Source organism: Anabrus simplex, chromosome 1, assembly GCF_040414725.1.
Source record: "Anabrus simplex isolate iqAnaSimp1 chromosome 1, ASM4041472v1, whole genome shotgun sequence".
Classification (NCBI taxonomy): Eukaryota; Metazoa; Arthropoda; class Insecta; order Orthoptera; family Tettigoniidae; genus Anabrus; species Anabrus simplex.
The window spans coordinates 1,419,791,571-1,419,815,015 of NC_090265.1; the positions used below are offsets into that span (position 1 = coordinate 1,419,791,571).

The 23,445-nt window shown below is 37.8% G+C and overlaps 1 protein-coding gene across 6 annotated transcripts in view; it reads left to right on the forward strand.

The window, feature by feature from the left end:
- Positions 1 to 23,445, forward strand: part of LOC136858376 (synaptic vesicle glycoprotein 2C) — a 277,164-nt gene that overhangs the window by 106,292 nt on the left and 147,427 nt on the right. For all 6 annotated transcript variants that reach the window (XM_067137872.1, XM_067137876.1, XM_067137873.2 and 3 more), the window contains one exon: positions 17,741 to 17,985. In XM_067137872.1, the coding sequence (XP_066993973.1) occupies positions 17,741 to 17,985 (245 nt within the window). The remainder of the gene's footprint in view (positions 1 to 17,740; positions 17,986 to 23,445) is intronic.

Below are 23,445 nucleotides of genomic sequence, written 5' to 3' on the forward strand. Positions count from 1 at the left end.
CACTAGCATAAGTTATTTATCGCTGTTTAACTGCTTTTAATGTCTTAATTTTGCTGCTATCGATAAGCTTTTTTATTGTATGTAGTCTTGGTACCGGTAATATAATTTGTTTTCTTTAATTTATTTATTCTGTTATGCCAAGCTGGTATCTCATTAAGATTATAAGTTATGATTTCTCCTAAATACCTAAATTTATTAACAATTTTGATTTCTTTCCCATCAACTGTTAATTCGTTTACCAGTGGGAGATGTGTAAACATGATCTTTGTTTTTTCAAAGGATATTGTAAGACCTACTTTTTGTGCTATTTCCTGTAGAGATTTAATTTGATGTCAAGTTTCCTGAATATTGTTGGACAATAGAGCAAGGTCATCAGCAAATCCTAAACAGTATAACTTAAATTTTGTTTGGAGCTTCCAACTTTTATGTTCTTTGGGTTGACCTTGTAACATTCCCTTATTATAAATTCTAATGCACAATTAAATGGTAATGGTGATAAACAGTCTCCTTGTTTTAAACCTGTTTTAATAAAAAATAGTTCAGAAATCTCTCCTCTCAACTTTACTTTTGATATGGTATTAGTTAAACTGAGTCCAAAATTCCGTCATTTATTTTTTTATTTTTTTGCTAGGGCTTTACGTCACACTGACACAGATAGGTCTTATGGCGATGATGGGATAGGAAAGGCCTAGGAGTTGGAAGGAAACGGCCGTGGCCTTAATTAAAGTACAGCCCCAGCATTTGCCTGGTGTGAAAATGGGAAACCACGGAAAAGCATCTTCAGGGCTGCCGACAGTGGGATTCGAACCCACTATCTCCCGGATGCAAGCTCACAGCCGCGCACCTCTACGCGCATGGCCTACTGCCCGGTCGTAAATTTTTTAACAGTGAAGGTCTATGTATACAATCATATGCCTTCTTAAGTAATTCAACAAATGTTATTTCTATATGCTTGTTTTGTTTTCTGTAGTACCTATGCATTTATTCATTTTAGAGTGATGATTTGTTTAGCACAACTTCTCCAGGGTCTAAAGCCTCCTTGGTATTCTCCTACCTCTTTTTCTAGTTGATCTTTAATCCTTCCATATAAGACCTTGGAAAAATCTTGTATGTGCAGTCCAAGATAGACAATCCTCTCTAATTATCCAGATAACTCTTATCTCCTATTTTATAAACAGGGTGTGTTAAGGCTGTTGTCCAATGTTCTGGAAACTGTTCAGCGATCCAAATTTTTGTTAAAGCCATGTGTAAGGAAATCCAAACTGTATTACTTGAATATTTCCACATCTCTACAAAAACCTGGTCTTCTCCGCGTGCCTTATAATTTTTAAGTTCCTTTAGTGCTTTTTCTAATACTTGAAATGTTGGAGGATCTGTGTTATTAAATTTGGTTTTTATTGGAGTATTTGTATTAATTTGTAATAGTTCCTTATGTTCTTCACAGTTCAAAAGTTTACTGAATGCTTTTGCCATAATCTCAGCATTTTCACTACTGCTGTGTGCCATTTTTCAGTTTTCATCTTTCAACATTAATGTACAAGGAGCATATTTATGCAGTTGTCTTCCAAAACGTTTATAATAGTTCTAGCATTGGTGTTATGATAATTAACTTCAATGGAGTTTATCATATCCTTATGAAATTCTCTCTAAATTTTTCTAACATTTTGCGAAAATTTCTTGCTGATATTTTTAGGTTGATAGCATTATTATTATTATTATTATTATTATTATTATTATTATTATTATTATTATTATTATTATTATTATTATTACTATTATTATTATTATTATTATTATTATTATTATTATTATTATTATTATTATTATTATTATTATTATTATTTCGTTTCGGCGAACTAAGGACCATGGCATTTCAACTGTTTCCCTTGAGCTTTAATGTTGGTCAAGTATTCCTTCATTCGTATAAGTTGTTGCTCCTTTCGCTCTTCTGTCCATGCCTTTACAGTTTTCATCTTCGGCTTTGGTTGGAAACTCTGATGTTCTTGGAGTTTTTTCTTAAGTGGGACACGCTCCTGGATATCTTCAAATGAGATCCCAATCTCCCGCAGATCTTTCTGTGCGTCACTGAACCATGCCCCCTTTGCCTTTTTCTCTTGATGGAAAGTGAAAATGCAGTTGGTTATCCGTGTTTACTTCATTCGGGCCATGTGTCCATAAACAATAATCCTCCTTTTCCGCATCACGTCGGTTATTTTCTCCACATGCGAGTACAACTCCTGGTTGTGCCGTCTCCTAAACTCGCCATTGTCTTTGTCTGGACCTAAGATTTTCCTCAAAATCTTTCTTTCCTTGGCCTCCAATTTCTCCATCATGCTTTTTTGTTCATGGCGAGACATTCCGCTACATATAGAGCCTCTGGCCGGATGAGAGTGCAATAGTGTTTGATTTTTGCATTCAGAGATATAGATCTTTTGTTATAGACATTTTTAGTCAGATGGTAAGCCATTTCCATTTTATTCATGCGTGAAGCAAAGGCTTCTTTTTTCGGACATGTTAGGTTCTATCCATTCACCAAGATACTTACAATATGATTTAGAATTTAAATATCCAGGAAAACTAAATACTTTAGCGGATATACTTAGCAGAAACCCGAGGGAAGATGAAAATGACATAAATGCAGTTAAAATAGAGCAAGAAGTTCAAGAGATACTAAATATATTGAAACAGCTTGTGGAAATCCAACATGAAGAACCAGGCATTATACAGTCTCTTAAGGGGGAAAAGTCATGAAAATTTGAGATAATTTGACTGTGAAACATAAATATGAAGATGGGATATTATTTAAGTACCAGTACATCGAACATGATCGGACAAAATGGAGAAAAATTGTTCCAAAAATCTTACAGGCAGATCTAATATGGTATGTCCATAAAATAATCTAACACAGAGAGGTTGATAAGATGGTGCTGGTGTTACAAGAAACATTCACATGATCAGGACTTCAAAAGATGGTCAGGGATACAATTAAGACATACCGGTATGATATCTGTCTAAGAATGAAATGGAACTGTTATTTAGCAAACCATCAACCTATTCACAAAACCTTGTGAATTGTATGCTATAGACATATATGGTCAATTACCAAAGGCCAGTCTGTATAACTCCTGCAGCTTAGTAACCTCAGATGTCATGTCGAAATTCGCGTCTTTTCAACCACTAACTTCAAACAGAGAAAACATTAACCTGTCATTATTTTGTTGTTTGTTCTATTATTAAAATGAAGAGATTCGTGAACACAGTACTTGAAAGATTGAATTGCATAAATAGACAATAACCGGGCGAGTTAGATGTGCAGTTAGGAGCGCGCGGTTGTGAGATTGCATCTGGGAGATAGTGGGTTCGAATCCCACTGTCAGCAGTCCTTAAGATGGTTTTCCGTAGGGCTGTACCTTAATTAAGGCCACGGCCACTTCCTTCCAACTCCTAGGCCTTTCCTATCCCATCATCGCCATAAGACCTATCTGTGTCGGTGTGAAGTAAAGCCACAAAATAGACAATAAAAGATTGAGATCATATCTGAAAATATATAAGCTGGAGGACTGGGTTACAAGTGGATCTGATTGTGAAAACAAAATATAACTTATGAGAATTGATTTAAATGGTCAGAGAGATTTAATATAAAATAGTGAATACATCATTGTGTGAATAAAGTATTAATTGTATTTTTAAGTTTCAGGGAATGGAGTTAAGTATGTGTATTATGAATACTAATTGTCAACCAGGCATTCCTAAGGAAAATCATGTGACTTACCATCTGGACTAGCCTGGGAAGGGAACCTATGAACCCGAGGATATGTCTGCGATGGGATACAATGTTTAGGCCCTCTTGGGACAAGACTGTTCAACTAGTCATGTACTATGCTAATTATTTCACTATCTGCTTGAGATATTCAGTAACTGCATGCTTAGTTTTATAGCAGAATGTAAACTCCGCCTTGATATGTGATTTTTTTGTCAATGGGTGTATCAAATGTAGAAAGTTTTCATATGTTTCTTAATATTTTCTTAATATTAATATTTGCTCAATATACACAATAGGAAGGAATAAACAAGGGATAAATCACACTTTATAAAGTCACGGATATGAATAGGATTAACACAATGAAGGGTCAGTGTGAAAAAATTGAGCTACAGATAGAAGAGACAACGACAAGCATATTCATTTATAGGACGAGGAGTATGGGATTAGAGTAAATTATCAAGGGAAATGTTTCATAAATTTCCAAGTTGTTTGAAAATGTCTAAGAGCTAGATAAACAACTGTTATGGAATATGCCATATAGGCGACAGCTTTAAATGCAGATCATTGATGTCTGATTGGAACAAACAAGCTCTTACTAAATTCCAATAAAAATTGCATTGATGTTTGGCTGAAGTACTCATCAAATTATTGAAGATAATTACCCTGTCAAGCTGTTAGGATTCTGTTTGGATGCTTAGTTGCCTGGGGTGCACATATTGATTTTGTCACATGGAAATTGTCAAAGGTAGGACCTACTGTATTTATTAAGGGCCCTTACATGTAAAGTCCTAAGAAAGTTCTTGTTAAATGCATACATTATAATTTTTCATAGCATTGTGCAGTATTGAATGTTATTGTGGGCAAATTGCAGAAGAATTTCAGAGCTTCTTGTAATCCATATCCAAGTCTTCACCAGGTGTACTCTATAAACCCTTCTTTACTGATAATTTTATTATGACTGCAGTTGATCAGTACATTTTAATGCATTATACTGCGCCGTTCCCACGTCCAGGTAAGGACGCACAAGACCCAGACTATCTCAAATATAATTATAACTATCGCCGTTCATGGATTACGGGCTATGGGTTCCGAATGAGAAAAAGAACACCGATCTATACTCGTGGAAATATCTAACCTACGCAGAAGGACGTCTCCTACTCGTATTCCTAGCTAGTATCCACTTGTAGATTGTGAAATTACCAAGACATTAGCACTTACAACTAGGCAATTACTCTAAAAGTCATTAAAAGAAAGATTGACTTTTATCATGCTTCATTTATTATAAATTAAATCCAATCAGGAGTAAAAGATTATCATATTCTCTCTTTGAGATAAAAGGTAATGAATGTTGAACTATACATATGTCGTGAAGTTCATTTTTGGGAATATTAAGTTAAAGTCTTCCGGTAAAAATAAAATATCCAGTTAGGATGCTTAAAAGTAAAACAAACACGACCTTAAACGATCTTAATTGAAAGACATTAGTCTGAAAATCTAATTGAAAAGAAAAGAATCTAAGTTAAATAAAAGATATTAGATAAAGGTATTAGATGCATCTAACGAAAATGAATGAAAAATTACATCATAACATACTATTTACACTGTTGTGGATTGAGAGATTTTTCTTGAAAATGTAGGACGCAGTTTCATGTTTGGCAATGAATCAATTAAGAACTGGAATCACATCTTTCCCTAAATAAATTGTTGAAAAATTAATTTGAATGTACTATTTTCTTTCGTCTCATTTACGTTAATTCATGGAAATACATTATCTTTTCTTGATTCTAACTCTTTGTATCCAAATACAACCGAATTAACCTGGGAAAATGTCTTCAGAATATTTAAAACACGGGACAGATATCGTATTTTCAAAACATGTCCATGTTTCTTGGCACATATCCTGCATAAGCATCGACAACTCCCTTTAAGTCAATGTATACTCTTAAAATATTATGATCAAACATCACATCTAAAAAATTATGCAAATTATTCTCTCAATTCGAGATCATTAATTAATTCAAGTGCTTATCTGTGTCATAACACTGTGCTATTAGGTGTATCTGGCCGTCATTCCATCAAAATATACGGTACTTGGGTGGTCTACCTTGTAAGAAGACTTCACTTTCAACTAACAACTCTTATTCGTGAAGTTAAGTCACCAGTGATATTGGGTAATGCATTGGAAAACACTTCAAAGCTTCCCTAACATATGAGAAAAATCTTGCAATTAGAAGAAATGCACTTAAGTAGGCGAATTTAATATCATCCTTCTCATTATGGATCATTTGGTGATTTTTAATAAAATATCAACATACGGACGGCATTGAGATCGTATCCTAGTCTACTCATGGCTTACTCATGGATAAATGGTCAACTGAAGACACATTATATTCGTTAACTACCTCAAAAATACGTTATTTGGAATATTATTCTCCTTAACAAAACAACTATGACCATACTCACGAAGAACAATAACTATCACCAACATTAATTACCATAAACTCATAACATTATTCATATTAAAGAACCATCATTTCACATTTCACTTCACAGTATATGCATCATCTCATTCCAACTCGACATATTTCTCACTGTCATCATGGAGCGTGAACTTAACTACACTGTCATAGTTTCAATCCTTCATAATTCCAAAAGATATTACCTCATCCTTCTATATAGTAAGCATTTCCTACATACGATCTCATTTCTACTGATACTCGGTGTCATAAGTTCTCACATATGCTTAAAATGTATCTCAATGTCGTATGAAAATCACCAATAGATTAAAAATTAACCTCCACTCCTATTACATTGACAGCATTACGAACGGATGCTTTATTATCACTGGTTGACTATACCCTACATATGGATTTGACGTTTAGGTTTGATGAATACCTAACATCCTTTAACCTAACTCTGGTAACCGTCTTCTCGTATATTTTTATCACACTGACACTAACTAGAATAGCACTTTAACAAAAAGAATGAATAAATTCGTACTTGTATATTTGACTTAAAGAAAACTTATCTTTGCTTTGCATTTCCCGTTGTCGTCTCATGTCCGGGTGGATGGACATGTGGGCACAGCTCCTTGCATTTCCCTTAGGTGTTTGGGAACATTTGGGATCGTCTCATCTAGTTACTGGTCTTCATGGGCCGGCAACGTCATCCTGCGCTGCTTTCATCTGGGCAGTTTCGCCTTCATTTTCTTAGTGCATCATGGTAGTAGCTCGAGCAAATGGAACAGAATAAGACATCATTGTAGGCACTGTCGTCATCTTATGACTGTATTTTTCTACTATTTGCCTGTGATAAATAAAGATTTCTCTTGGAAGAGTTGATCTCAGAAATATTCTAACAGTTTGGAATATGTAAAGGTGATTATTCCACTCAAATTATGGAGATTGTGCGTCTTTATATATTTCCTTTCTCTATCTTCTTGCCGATGTTACAGTTCTTTAGCCGCTCCGAATTGGTGGTATCGGTTAATACGTCGTCTTAGGTGTGTGACGTGACGTATCACTGTGGAATCTTTTATATTTTAAAAAGCGATTTAATTTCGTGGTGCGAAATAATTTGTAGCGCTAATACTGCAGAGAATAAGTGTGAACGAAGACTTCTTTCTGTCTTAGGAATAGAATAGAGATGTAGGCAGAGCAAGTTCGCAACAGATAGCGCTAATGTACTATTGGGTAAGCGCAAGGCGATCGCCTTATGTTTCTCCCTGTGAGCTGCGAGTAATGTATAGAATGTGACCGAGTTTTCTGAGCTAAAGCGAACTGTATCTTCTCTAATTTTACTCGAAGACTATATTAATTAATTGTATAAGTATATCCCCTAGTATATTACGGACGATTTTCAGCGTTTAAGCGTTAAACAGCTGCAAAATGAGCTACGGACCAGAAACGCTAAAACTAGCGGGAGAAATGAAGAATTAGTACAGCGGTAATCAGAAAATTCTAACACGCTTGATTATCCAAATAATTATTAGGAGTCAGCATGCCTTTTCCTAAAGATTACAATTACTTGAGAGTTGTACATCGATAAATATATAAATGTACCTCCACAAGACTTAAATCATGAATAGATATTTAAACACGCACTTGCTCCCCTTGCTTATAGACTTCGATTCATGTATTTTTAAGGTTGATGGCTTTCATGAAACGGCAGATACAGCCTTTATCTACCACCAAAGTCATGTGAATATTTTTGAGTTTCCCAGTGCCGGTTCATTTGAATTATTGAACATCAGCCATAAGGTGAAGATCATTGTCACAGATTTGCATCTGATGGATGATTTCGTATTTAGAAAATCGGAAATAGATGGAGCACCTGTTTCCAACTACAAATCATTGTATTATACTGGATACAGACTTTACAGCGAAAAGCTTGTTTTGTTTATAAAAGGTTAATTTCAATCGGGCGAAATTCTAAAATAAAGTGCTGTGAAATCCGAGTACACAAAACATAAGGCCTATAATGTGAAGCTTATTTTAGGAGTAGCCTACCTGGTGACATTATAGGAAGGGAATGTGAACGCTTTGCTGGAGCAGGCCCCAAGACATGTTGTAAGCATATTGCTGCTGTAAGCTACTCATTAGAGCACTTCCCTAAGACTGGTATTATTCTGTGTTCAGAAACATGCAGCCAAAATTTATAAACTTTTCAGTATTCCCGTACCAAACGGTTGAGGATAGTTTGCCCTATTAAAGTGGAATGTTTGCCCTTGGAAAAGTTTTGCTATTATAATCTTAGTTGCAGCAGTTATAACTCTAGTCGAGGGATATTTCTGTCTAAAAGCATGGGAGATGTTTTCAAGAACATTTTCCCTATCAGGACACATGTTCAACTCTTTAAATTGGCAGTACATGAAATCAATACAAACATTAAATATTATCCCAACAGTTGTTTCATGGATTCCGAAGTTGAGGCTTAGTTCTTTGTCAGATTTGTTGGTCCTTAGATTCATAACTGTCCAGAATATACACAGTCTGCTTTCAAGAGAGAATATCTGTTAATTGTATCTGTTTTCTCCCAGAACAGCAAACACCAAATTACAATGTTGGACGTCTACAAACCCTGTATAGCGCAATATGGCATCAGGATTACGCATTGTTTGCTCAACAGCCAAATTACCTGTAGTATTTTTGAGTGCTGATGTCTTTGAAAATGGGAGTCACAAATGTAATATTCACTTCTTCGGGTATATTCACGATTTCTTCCCGTATTTCAAAGGATGTGATTTCTGCATATTCCGATATTGTAGGCTTATCGTGGTAATCCGGCAATTTTCTGGTGTATGGCCTCTTCTTTGTTTTTGTTGTGTTCGTGGTCCATGGAAAAAGCGATGGAACAACGCCCGGTTTTAATCTTGCTCTCTCACCTTTAAATACAAACGCATAAATTCGGTGGTAGTTATCAAAATGCCTAATCAGTTCATAGGTAGAAAATAGGAATTATTTCCCTTCGTAAATCGTACTTACCCAACAAAGTTTTCGTGAAGTCACCGGGTTGAAAATAATGGGAACACACTTTAATATTTTCGGTCAGATTCTTCTCAGCGAAATTTTTCTTCTAAGAGCATGTATCCAATTCTTCCTCATTTCTTTATTTTGTGGGAACTGGTGAAACGAAAATGGCTTCCCTGATTTGTTCAAATAGGAGCACTGTAATAGCTCTGCATAGTCATGAAAATAACAATTTAAGCAACTCAAATTCGTGGATATTTAGCGGCATGAGTACACAGGAGACAAATCAAGAGCGCATTGCGCTTACCCAGCACAACAGCAGCGTGCTCTATCGGTGCTAGTTCTATACATCCCTATTCCGGTGTAATGATATTTTCTTTCTCATGCGATCGACTGAGACGTTCTTCTTCTCATAAGCAAATTGAATGAATGAATGTTAAAATTTTTCTTCTAATAATAACTCTTAACAATCTTCATACGTCATTCTTTTATCACTGCAGTCTATGTTTCTTTTTCGCCAGGCGCTCGACGACAACGTTACTACTCCGGCTTGTAGTAGTGTCTGACGTTTTAATATCGTCGTTCTGATAACTGAGACTCCATTTTTGTTCCGGTTGGATCTTGTTGAGAACAGTGAAATGGCACAATATAAAGGAAAACATATCACAGATATCACATCATAGTATGAGAAGAAGAAACCAGGTGGATATAGGATATAGGAAACACAGGCAGGTCATTGAATTTATCCATTGAAACTCTTCAACAGGTAACTGACTAGGTGAGGTACTCCTGAATAATATATTTCAAACTAGATTGAAGCATTGTCTGCTCCAACATCCGTTTTATTTCACAAAGGATTTCTTTGAAATGGATGTAATCAGTAATTAATTGGAGAATAATTTAAATATAATGCACCAAAATAGTAAAATACATATATATATTGTCCCCGTTATTACCAACAAGGTAATTTGCCCCAGACTAGTCAGCCGATCCCAGGCGTGCTCAGTCCTAAATATGATTAAAATAATGCCCTAAAAATACATACACCCTGGATTTTGATGGGGAACATATAACTAAATGCGGACACGGTGAGGTCAATCAAACTACAATAAATCAAGGCGAAGAATGACGTCAGGTTTGGGGGAAAATCTGTTTATTAAAATAAACAACACGATAAATATGTTTCAAAAATAGCAAAAGTATCAAATAATCCAGATTTACATGACAGATTGTTTTTTCTTTCTTTAGCTTGATAAAGTCCATCTTGAGAATCAGAATATATTACAAATTTACAGTGTATGCCGACACACATACTTAACATATCAAATCAAACCCTGAAGTTTTTTATTTATTTTAACACATGGGCTTGCGTGCGCGCACCACGCTCCTGGCTTTACTTTTTGCTAACACTTTTAACTGTAGATGAGTACGTTCCCCATTTCTACACACTTGACATTGCAGTGGGGTCAATAACCTTAAGAAAAGACGTGATCTAAGGCGCAAAAGGGGGGCGAGGACAAAACTAACCTAACTGTACAATATATAACACGCTGAGTGGTAAAACATCCTGTGCATAAAATATACATCTCGAGTCATGAGCAATCTCATGAGAAGAGCAAACAATGTGGATTGGAACCACACAAAATCAAAATCATATAAATGGCAAAATATACATTCAAAGAAACAAAACATGATATCATATTTTCCAGGGTTCACCAAGGAAAGCATGCGGCATTCACGCAACTCGCATCCATTCAAAGCCTCAACGAAAATGAAAGGAAACATAATTACACTTAAGCAACACTTCCTATTCAACGCAGGTTCCTGAAAATTATACAGGCACAAAATCAACAAACAGGTGGACTTTACAGTGTCACGCTCACAATCAACGTGGATTCCTGAAATGAAATTTCATGACACAAATACATTAAAAAATGATCTAATTCAACGTTGTATCCTGGAAAAGATGACATGACACAAATTATTCCTCAGCGTGGTTATATCGAAAAAGAAAAGCCGGGACATACGTCGCGATATAAAACTCTCGTCAACTACAACAACCATAGAGACATGGACAGAAACAATAAAATCACAAAGTATAGGCCGCTCAAATAAAACTCTCCTCGGTAGACAAACATATCACCCTCGCCAACACACGGTGGAATGACTCAAAGGGGAGATCGACGTCTCCCAAAATAAAGCAGCAATACCAAAACCACAGGGTCCAAACATTTACACACGCTGCTCAACAGTCTACCCGACGCAAGTCATGCAATCAAGAAAATGCAGGTCTTTCAGATGAGGAACGCGTCCTCTTACTCAAAATCACACAAAATAATATCTCATGTCCTAAAGTAGCGTAAAACTGAAGAAATATGAAGGACGTCATCTAACATTCGCTCGCATGAAAGAAACACGACCACGCTGGTTACAAATCAAAGCATTCGCGCACAAAGTATACATGAATAATAAAGTGGCCAACTCTGTAGTAAATATGTTAAACTGAAACTAAGAAATTGCCACACTGACATCGATCATGCCTGAACATCGGAAAGTTACTGAAATATCTCAATCCCAAATAGCGAGAAACTCATATGGATAATAATAATAATAATAATAATAATAATAATAATAATAATAATAATAATAATAATAATAATACATTTTACAGAAATTTTATTCTAATATTCGGAACTCGTGAATCAATTACCAATTTACAACCTAGATATACACAATAGTCGTGAAGATGACGCTAACAACTTCCTGGATCCACGCTCCGCCGTCTTACACACTCTCAGTCACACATCATGCAATAAATCCCAGAAAACGTGACGGCATGTTTCCGTACACTTTGAGCTCCCATTAATAATAATTTAATCTAGTCCTTCCTGACTTTGATTTGAATCCTTATTTACAATTACAATTAAGCCCCGAGACGTACACAGCGTCTCAAACATCAAAGCAAACAAATCAAAATATATATACGAGGCTAAAATAAGAAACTGACTCGTATAGGAATGACGCTAACCACTCAGCTAAATAAATCAGAATAAAATGTACGACAGCAAGCTGCGACCTCATGCAAACGGTCCACATTTATGTTACAATTTATATTTACATTAACAAGCTTCTTATCATTTACTTTAAATGGGACGTAGTCTTTCCAAACAAAGCTACATCTACAGAAATTAAATATCAAACTAACCTATCCCCTTTTGCAAAATTAAACACGTTCACACTTACATAATTACATTAAAAACTCTGTACTCATCTGTTATGTTGGCTCATGGCCGCTCGTCCTCAGGAGACAGCCGACCTCATCTTGCTTTTTAGCCTGCCATATCGATGAGAATGCTGCCTTCAGAAAAGACTTGGATCAGTCCTTTTGTCTCCATCGAGGGGTAGAAAGGTGATGCCGTATTTTCCGTTGCTGCTTCTGCTTCAGAATATCGTCTAAAACATCCTCTCGTTCACGATGTAGAAATTAGGTCAAGATCAACCGGCCAGTTACAAGAATACTATAGCCGGGGATAAATTCCGCCGACCGTGAAACCAGTTCCCATTTAGTTGCGGAACCGCTTCTTTTATCTACTCCAGTAACTAGGTCAAATATTTCCCATATTATAAACGGCTGAACTGAAAATGGTAAAGTTTGTGCCCTCGGAAGACGATTTACACAGGCAGGCTACTATGCACTTTGAAATGATTAAATGGAACTGTTCTCTCTCTTGGGTAATCGTAAGTTAAATGCCATTCCCCCAGTATTAGAAAACTTGAGTATATCAAATGTAGACTGAGCGTTTTCCAACAAAATCTTACGAGTCCCCACACGATCACTCGCGTAAATAAACAACTTCTTCTTGCGATGTTACCTGCACAGAATCTCGCCGAATAATAGGGTAACTAACTTTTTTTTTTCGGGGGGGCCCCCGAAGCCCGCTCCCCCCGCGTGACCAACGACTCAATCTACATGGCCTCCGACATGCTATTATTTCTAAGAAGAAGAAAGAGATAGCAGGGAAGAGTGGGAAGTGATACAAGGAGTATCTGCCTGTTTCCATGTCAGACACGCTACCAGGCGAGATTGTATTAGGTATATGGTGTTGAAGTATGGTATTGAAGGGTCAGGGAAAAACCACATAGGCAGAAAGAAGAAAGAGCCTACATGTAAAACCTGACATCTTGTGATAGCACATGCAAGGATGTGGGCTGGAAAAAGACCAGAGGTTGTGTTAGTTAGGAACAGGTAACATGCACAATACATAAACCAATTCCTTGCCTTTCCATCACCTGGGGATCAGTCCGTCTGGGCACTGCTGTGACTAGCACGGTCCTTGCCGGCTGCGGAGCCATGCGTCGAGTACCACTAGGGCCTGTTGCACGACTCCACCTCCTTGGGGTACCTCGTACCCAGTCTCCGATCCCGGAGAATGAGGCCAAGCCCGCCGAGGCGGGGGCCTCCTGGAAGGGGGTGGGTCATGGCGCCGGGCCTCCTTCCTCTCTGCCCGCGCCATGGCCCGGTAGACAGGGCAACTGCGATGGGAGGCCGGGTGGCCCCCCGAGCAGTTGGCGCACACCGGCGCGTCTCTAAGTGTTGCGCAGGCCGTGTAGTAGTGATCATCACCACAGCGGTTGCACCTCACCTCGAGCCCACAGCTGACCTGACGGTGGCCCCACCTCAGACAGCGGAAACACTGCAAGAGCTGCTGAGGGGGACGTTTCACTCTCACCTGACTGCCGCTACCCGCTGAGGTCCTCTCCTTATTGGCTCCTCGGTTGACTGCTGTCCTGGGAGCAGTCCTGGGTTGCGGCTTGGCGGTCCTCTCCTGGTGAGCCAGCGTCGCCTTCTGCTTCCTGGTGCGGCGTCGTCTTCTTCTTCTTCCCGGGGGTTGCTTCTCGGCGGGGGAAGAGGCCTCGTCCTGGTGGCCCTCTTCCCGGCCTGGTGACCCCGGGGTAGTTGGTGGCTCCGCTGCGTCGCCATCTTCTTCTTTCCCCTGGCTGGCGGCGGCGTCGGTCGTTCCCGAGGTTTGCTTCTCGGCGGGGGAAGAGGCCTCGCCCTGGTGGCCCTCCTCCCGGCCTGGTAACCCCGGGGTAGCTGCTGGCTCCTCTGCGTCGCCATCTTCTTCTTTCTCCTGGCTGGCGGCGGCGGTGGCGTCGGTCGGTGCTAACACTCGACTGCGTTCCCTGTCCTGGGGGGCGCACATCGAGGTCTGCAACTCGACAGACGTGCAGGCAGGCTGGACCTGGGCAGCAGTATCAGTACGCCAGGGGGCGTCCTTCTCCACCGCTGTGCTGCTCTCCACCAACACGGGCGCGTTCCTGGTTTGCGCCCGGGTAACAGGCCCTTCCTGGTAGGCCTGCGTCTGCGACCACTTCGCCCTGGTTGTCGCCTTGTTAGTCTGCGTGTACTTCGTGGAGTACAGCTTTCCAACTGGAGTCGCGCCGTCGCGGCGCTCGGGAGCGCCGCCGTCGTCCTCGGTCGTTGGCTCCGTCTGCGAGGCTGCCTCCTGGTAGCCCGAGACGTCCAGGTGCTCCCTGAGTCCTGGTAGCCGGGCAACCTGGAACTGCTGGGACGCGCGCTCCTCGTAGACCCTGAAGCTTGCTGCGTCGTTAGGGCGGATGATGATCGCCCAGGAAGCAACCATAATGCCGATGATCGGCAGGAGTGGCTCTCCGATGAACTCCGCAGTCGCATTCAGGTGGTCGAAGACGCTCAGCGTCCCCTGGTAGTCGCTTTCCCCCGGCCGGTTGAACACCACCAGTCCCGGGCGTTCATAACTGGGGACATCCGCCGTGTCGAGCGCGTCCAGCAGCTTCTCGACGGCTCCCTGGTAGTCGTAGTCGACCAGTCTCACTGGTAGGGTCGGCTTCTCCATCTTGGTCCTCCTGTAAAATAACCTGAAACAGAAGAAAGAGCGAGCACTGAGAAGTGCTACAGCTCAGACAATGCTCCTTCGAAAATGTACTAACAAGTACAGCTGCCTGACTAGTACTGGGAAAGTACAGAGCGCCTGGCAAGGAGAGAGAGAGCGAGCGGGAGGAACACGTCCTTCCACTACGGCTGTCGAACTCGAGGGTAACTAACTGACGCGGTCATCGTTTTTATTAACTCGTCCTCGAAGACGCCGTCGTATCCTCGATTGGGGCCACATCTCCCCTAGCCCAATGCCTCGCCATATTGACGGTGGCTCTATCGTTTCTTTGGCTCGACGCATCAAGTACCTGACGCTTACTTCAAACATTTCTTATAAGCGACACTAGCCTCTCACCCGGGTATTCGAAATGTTCTCGGTTGGAGTTATATTGTCCCCTTGTTCGGCTTTGTGTGCGTCATGTCAAAATTTCACCTTTCAAACTTAGCTGGTAAGCAAACAAATCCGAGCTCCAAGCTCCCTGCAGAAATTGCGACATGTGCTGCTGAATGTAGATGTTTCCTGCCAGTTACTAGCACTTAATAAAAATGGAATATTCTCTGTACATTCAAATAAATTACCGGTTAATTAAATGAGCACTTCAATAAGGGCTCGATATATATATTAAATATATTAAATATATTAAATAAGAGTTTTGTCTGTGCATTGCTCAAAATGTTAAAAGGATGATATTTCTGTATCGGTCGTGTTCACAGTGACAAGGAAATGAACTTTTTAATTTTCCGTAATGTCTGTCTGTATGTCTGTACGCGTATCACAAGAAAACGACTGAAGAGAATTTAATGAAAATCGGTATGCAAAGTCAGGGAATAAGTTGCTACAATTTAGGCTATAAATAATTTTATTCACATTGAAAGAAATGGTATTTTAGGGGAAGGTCTAAAATTTATTACTAAAATATTTATTATTAGTGGTCCTATCTTAATGAAAATCGGTATGCAAAATCAGGGAATAAGTCTCTACATTTTAGGGTATAAATAATTTTATTCACGCTGAGAGAAATGGTAGCTTAAGGAAGGTCTAAAATGTAATCCTCAAATATTTATGTTAGTAGTGGTTGTATCGATAAATACTACTACTACTACTACTACTACTACTACTACTACTACTACTACTACTACTACTACTACTACTACTACTACTACCACTACTACTACTACTACTACTACTACTACTACTACTACTACTACTACATAACTTTACATAACTAAAGTTATGTAGTATTAAATGATCACAGAGATATTCATGAATTTGGATTTTTGTTACTAAGTCCATATCAGTGCTGAGTCACGACAAAATGGTTAAGCAGAATTTAATGAAAACCTGAATGTAAAGTCAGAGAATATCTACCTACAGTCTACGCTATAAATAATTTTATAATATGCCCTAATATAACAGAGTCGAAAGAAAACTAAATGTGAAGGCCTACAATATAGAAAGCTCATAAAATTGATTCAACAGTAACATTACATTGAACATTGTTTGTTGTGATGTGCTTTGTGTCTTCTGTTGCCACTCATCTCAGATAGATAGGATTACTGCTGCGAACCGAGTTCCTTTCTTTTAATTTGCTTTACATCGCACCGACACAGATAGGTCTTATGGTGATGATGGGATAGGAAAGGGCTAGGAGTGTGAAGGAAGCGGCCTTGGCCTTAATTACCGTACAGCCCCAGAATTTTCCTGGTGTGAAAATGGGAAACCACAGAATACCATCTTCAGGGCTGCCGACAGTGGGGTTCGAATCCACTATCTCCCAGATACAAGCTCACAGCTGCGTGCCCCTAACCACATGGCCAACTCGCCCGGTCATACAGAGTATAAGAGCTTGTCTGAATATGGGCGGGAGTTAGACAACTTTCTTCTTTAACATCCCATTCCTCTGATTCATAAATTTTCTGATACTACTGGTACGTAAAACACTGGTTCATCATAGCATTCGAACTATTCAATCCCTACTCTGAGGCACTGACTGGAATAACAGAGTAATGGCAGAGGAGTGTTCACTGCTGTCTGCGGCCTGGTCACTCCATCTCTAGAACTTCGGACTGTTAGAATGGCACAATAGTACTGCAAGTTATCATAGTACTGTTCGTTAAAAGTGAGAAAATGTGCAGTTTTTCATTTGATCGAGTATTTTATATGATAACATTGCTTTTAATTACTACATTCCTACTGACATTTCTGTAATGACCTATGTTGACTTCAGTTAGTAAAACGACAAAGACAGTCTTTCTGAGAATCCCGTAGCAAAGCACGGGTACATCCGTTAGCACCAATATATATTTATCTGTATACAAATACAAAATATATGTGACAATGCCTACAGAATATTCTATGCTTAATTAAAGATTGATTGATTGATTGATTGATTGATTGATTGATTGATTGATTGATTGATTGATTGATTGATTGATTGATTGATTGATTGATTGATTGATTGATTGATTGATTGATTGATTGATTGATTGATTGATTGATTGATTGATTGATTGATTGATTGATTGATTGATTGATTGATTGAAACTGGGAAATAATATTTATCAATGAACTGAATGAATCTTTCTATTTTTCAGTTATTGCATGGATGCTACTCCCTCAACCCTGGTCTTGGGATCTCTTTGGTGGCTATATCAAATACAGCTCCTGGAATATGTTTGTGGCTTTATGTGCTATTCCAAGTCTGGCATCAGGCCTCCTCTTGCTTTTATTTGATGAGAGCCCAAAGTTTCTGATGTCTCGTGGTCGATGTGATGATGCTATGAAAGTGTTTAAGCGCATCTATTCTATGAACACTGGAAAACATCCGGATACATTTCCTGTGAGTAACTTTTAACAATCCAGCTCTTTCTTTATAAATGGCATTTAGAAATGGCTCTAAATTTTCTTGATTGAAACCTACTTAAATTACTCTCTTTAACATTTGCTCTCTTTTAACCCTTGATGGATTTAGGCTACCAAAAGGCCTTATGTAATGTTCTTTGTAATTACACCAAAATTTCCCTTCATCATCCTTTGTAATATCTTTCTATTGTGGCTCTCTTCTCTTTCCTCTCTCATACCCTTAAAATTAAAAATAATCATCATCTAAATCCTATACCATAATGTTAATTTTGTAAATTTTGGTCATTTAAGAAAAGGCCAGGAAAACAACAGATAGGGAATCTGCTACCTGGGCGACTGCCCTAAATGCAGATCAGTATTGATTGATTGATTGATTGATTGATTGATTGATTGATTGATTGATTGATTGATTGATTGATTGATTGATTGATTGATTGATTGACTGATTGATCGATCGATTGCATTGGATGAATATCATCATCATTTACCCATCTTCAGATGCATCCAGGCACAAGTAAATGCAGCTTCTCTCCATTTTACCCTATCTTTCCACTATTCCTCATCCATTTCTATTCCAAGTCTTGTTGTCTTATACTATTCTTATCATTCTATTTTTATTCTATTTGCTTTACGTCGTACCAACACAGATATGTCTTATGGTGGTGGTGGCATAGGAAAGAACTAGGAGTAGGAAGGAAGCAACCATGTCCTTAATTAAGGTACAGCCCTGGCATTTGCCTGGTGTGAAAATGGAAAACCATGGAAAACCATCATCAAGGTTGCCAACAGTGGGGTTTGAACTCGCTATCTCACAAATGCAAGTTGATAGCTACGTGACTCAAACACCGCAGCCACTTGCTCGGTCTATTTTTTATCAGATCCATCCATGGTAATCTGGATCTTTCTTGGCTATTATTTTATTTCATTTGGAATATCAAACCATCTCAGTCTATATCTTTCCACTTGAATTTCTAATTTTAGAAACAACGTAAGTCCACTTTTTTCATAAATTAAGATTTTGTATAATACATATCTATGAGGCAAGCTGTTCAATTTAGCATAGAAACTATGGTAGTCAATTCTTTCCTGCAGAGAGACAGTATCCTGAAGTTTGCATTACGGTACTTTTAGAAAGTACAGAAGTCCTGGACTTAATGCTGTTTCTATTCTTAATGTTTGTACGTCTGTTTCCAACACTGTGTGATATTCAACTGTTATTGGCAACTCAAAATTTGTTACTAATGCTGGTTGTGTTAATGGGTTCTACATAAATGAAGGGTTCAGGTGTAAACCAGGGTAACTAACAAATCACTTGTTTTGAAATAAAGCATAATTTAGTTTTACATAAATCCTGAAAGGAAGCATGTAATACTTTCTGAATGTTCTCTGATATTACTCATATCATGAAGAATAGAGATAATGGTAATGGAAATACCTCTTGGCAAATTTTTTGTTGGCAGCCCTGAAGATGGTTTCCTGTGGTTTCCCATTTTCACACCAGGCAAATGCTGGGGCTGTACCTTAATTAAGGCCATGGCTGCTTCCTTCCTGCTCCTAGCCTGTTCCTGTCCCATTGTCGCCATAAAAGCTATCTGTGTCGGTGCGACGTAAAGTAAATTGTAAAATAAAAATTTAAACATTTTTTTGTCTGTACAAAATAATTAATAAAAATTATACTGCAAGGTTTACATGCATACATTTGTTCAGTTATCGTTATGTGCATGCAAACATAACAATATTACAGCACTAGCGATACTGAATCATCAAAATAATGTTCATCAATATTACTGAATGGAGGAATATTATTTGTTCACTCTATTAGTAATAGCCTTTTCTGCACAATACAATATCGTACTTAGTGGAATACCATATGGAAGATCCCTCATATCTAAGAAACACATCTTACAATTAAAACCATAGGTATTTTAAATGAACACAACAATGAGTACAATATACATTTGTATATTTATAAAATAATTCTGAAGTTGAAAAATATAATCACCATTATTGTATTGTCTTACATTTTAAGTTCCTAACACAGTACTTAACTTTATATTAAGCTTGTCTTAGTGTTACTTATTCTACATTATACCTACAACAAACAACAACAGATTAAATAACTAAGCAAAACAGAATTTATAAACATTTCACTAGAGGGTTGTACAACATGTCAATATCACAATATTATGTAAATGATGGTGTCTGCAGTGGATAACATTTTCACACCAGGCAAATGCTGGGGCTGTACCTTAATTAAGGCCACGGCCACTTCCTTCCCGTTCCTAGCCTGTTCCTGTCCCATCGTCGCCGTAAAAGCTATAAAAATTAAACTTACCACACTATCATTGTCTAATGGTTTTGTTGCTTGTTTGACTGCTGGTAAATATTTTGGATACACACCAGATTCAAACACCACTTCACTTCCACTGTAATCACTATCGCGGCTGCCAAAATCTTTGATAATGTTCAGAACCTCATCAACAGCAAGGACGCCAATTTTTTCACATACCATAGTGTACATGCAGCAAGCGGTACTTACCATAGATGCAAAAATTCACTGCACTATCATCTGTTGTCATCTTTAGGTAGGCCTACTACTTGCACTAGATTGATAAGTAGATCACTTACTATATCATACATGCAATAACTCGGTTTTGATCAAAACCCTTCAACTATGGTTGGTGAAATTGAGAGAAAACGGTACAGAGGTGTTAAAAATAAGGTTTCTCATAAAAGATAACATATAGGGAAACAAAAGCTGTGAAATAGTTCCAGAAAGAAAAACTGGCTCAAGATGCAACTGCAGGAAGGTATGTTTAAGTGACACAGGCCTAGATGAGTTGCAAGAAACATTAATATTAAACACATTTAACAGCCTCTAAACGAAAGATGAACTAGATCTGAACATGCAAGGATTAACAGAATGTCAGCATATGCACCACTTCACTTCCACTGCAATCACTATCGCGGCTGCCAAAATCTTTGATAATGAACATCCTAGGAAACATCCTAGGAAAGAAAACAGTTTGGTGCAGTGCAGCCATAACTTAAAGTACCATGTTCTCATAAATGAAACAAAGAAAGAAGTGTGTTAGAAGGTCTTCATCAGTCTGCGTAGTCTAATCAATGATGGAAGAATTTGCCACACTAGGGATCTACTACTACTACTTGGAAGATCTCCATTTGACCAGCGAGGTAAAAACATTACAGTAAATTCCAAGCCTGCAGATGTTAGAATGTTTATTCATAAGCATATTGATTCATTCTCTACAAAACATTGTCACTATTCTGGATTTTTTTTTTTTAGAATGTCAGTGAAAACTATGTTTGATCTTTTCAAAGTGAAACATCCAGGCATTAAAGTGAATCATCAATACTAAGCAAAATATTTTAAAGAACACTTTGACTTAAAATCTGGGTGATGACTTCATGTCTTCAAGAATATATCAAGAATCTAATCAAAGAATCTGAAGATGTTTAAAGAATGAAACATGTTGCTCTTTGCTTAGTAGTGTGTATTTTTATTCCTTGTTTAATAGTGTTTTTTAGAGGTATATTATAGTGTAATATTAATACTGAAGTTGTGTGTTCAACGGACTGTAAGCTTTTAAGTTACATTTGTGAAAGTATTTTACCACACACTCATCAAAATCAAGTTTCTGCTCAGGCCTGAACATGGAAACAAATCTCTATTTCAGCATATCCATAAGTTGGCATAATTTCTGCATGCTATCATTGGAGACTGGTTGGATGCTCTCTGCACAATGAATACATCTATATATATAAAATAACTTGTCCTGACTGACTGACTGACTGACTGACTGACTGACTGACTGACTAACTGACTGATTCATCATCGCCGAGCCAAAACCACTGGACATGAAATTTTAGGGATACATTCATATTAACATGTAGGTGCTCGCTAAGGGAAGATTTTTGGATATTCTGTCACTAAAGGGGCAAAAAAGGGGGTGAATTTTTAAAATGAGGATATCTATATCTCAGAAACTTAAAAGTTTACAGACGTAAAAATTAGTATTTAAAATCTCCTTTAAAAATAAAGAGACACATTTTTTTTTTGTTTCCAAAAAGTCCCATTGAGGGGGGGTGAAAAAAGGGGGAAAAGGGGTTGAATACCTTTTATGAAGAGACATATCTCAAAAACTGAAGATGTTACAGACATGAAAATTGAAATTTTGAATCTCCTTTGAAAATAAAGAAACACGTATTTTTGTGTTTTTGGGTAATCCAAAGAATACGGGGTGAACAGGAGTGACAAACGGGGTGAATTTTTAAAAAGACTATATCTGCAAATTATCTCAGACAGGTAACATATTACAGATTTGAAATTTGGAATTTCCTGTAAAAGTAAAAGTAAAGAAACAAATATTTTTTTCTGAAAATCCACTTAAGGGGAACTTAAAAATGGGGTAAATTTTTAAAATTAGCCTATCTACCGTATATCTCAAAAACTTAACATGATGCAGACTTGAAAATTGGTATTTGGAACCTCATTTAAAAATAAGAAAACACATATTCTTTGATTTTTGAAAAAAAAAAAACCTTAACGGTGGTGGAGGGGTAATAAAAGAATTGAAAAATTAGTTGAATTATTTGTATGAGAATATGTATATACCAAAAAATCTAAAGATGTTACAAATGTGAAAACTGGTATTTGGAATCTCCTTTAAAATAAAGGAACACACATATGGGGGGGGGGGGGGGGGAATTAGTATTTGGAATCTCCTTTAAAAATAAACAAACGCTCATTTTTGGGAGGAATCAACTTGGGGGCAGGGGTGGTGAAAAAGGAGTTTAATTCCTTTTTATGAGGATACATATATCTCCAAACTGAAGATGTTACGGTCGTGATAAATGATATTTGGAAGCTCCTTTATAAATAAAGAAACAAGTATTTTTGGTTTTCGGAAAATTCACTTAAGGGGGGAGGGTGAAGGAAGTGAAAAAGTTAATTCTTTTTATGGAGAAACTTATATCTCAAAACTTAAGGTTACACACATGAAAATTTGTATTTGGAATCTCCTTTTAAAATAAACACACTTTTTTGGAGGGGGGAGGGGAATCAAATTAATGGACTGGGGTGAAAAAGGAGATGAATTCTTTTTATAAGGATACTTATATCTCAAGAACTGAAGATGTATTTGGAATCTTCTTTCAAAGTAAAGAAGCATATGTTCTTTTGTCTACGGAAAATCAACATTCCATTATATGTCAAAAACTAAAGATGTTAAAGACGTGAAAATTTGTATTTGGAATCTCCTTTAAAAATAAGGAAACACGCACTTTTGGGGAGGGGGAAATCAACTTAACGGGTAGGAAGGGAGGGGGGTGAAAAAGGAGTTGAATTACTTTTATGAGGATACTTATATCTCAAAACTGAAGATGTTACAGACGTGAAAATTAGTATTTGGAGTCT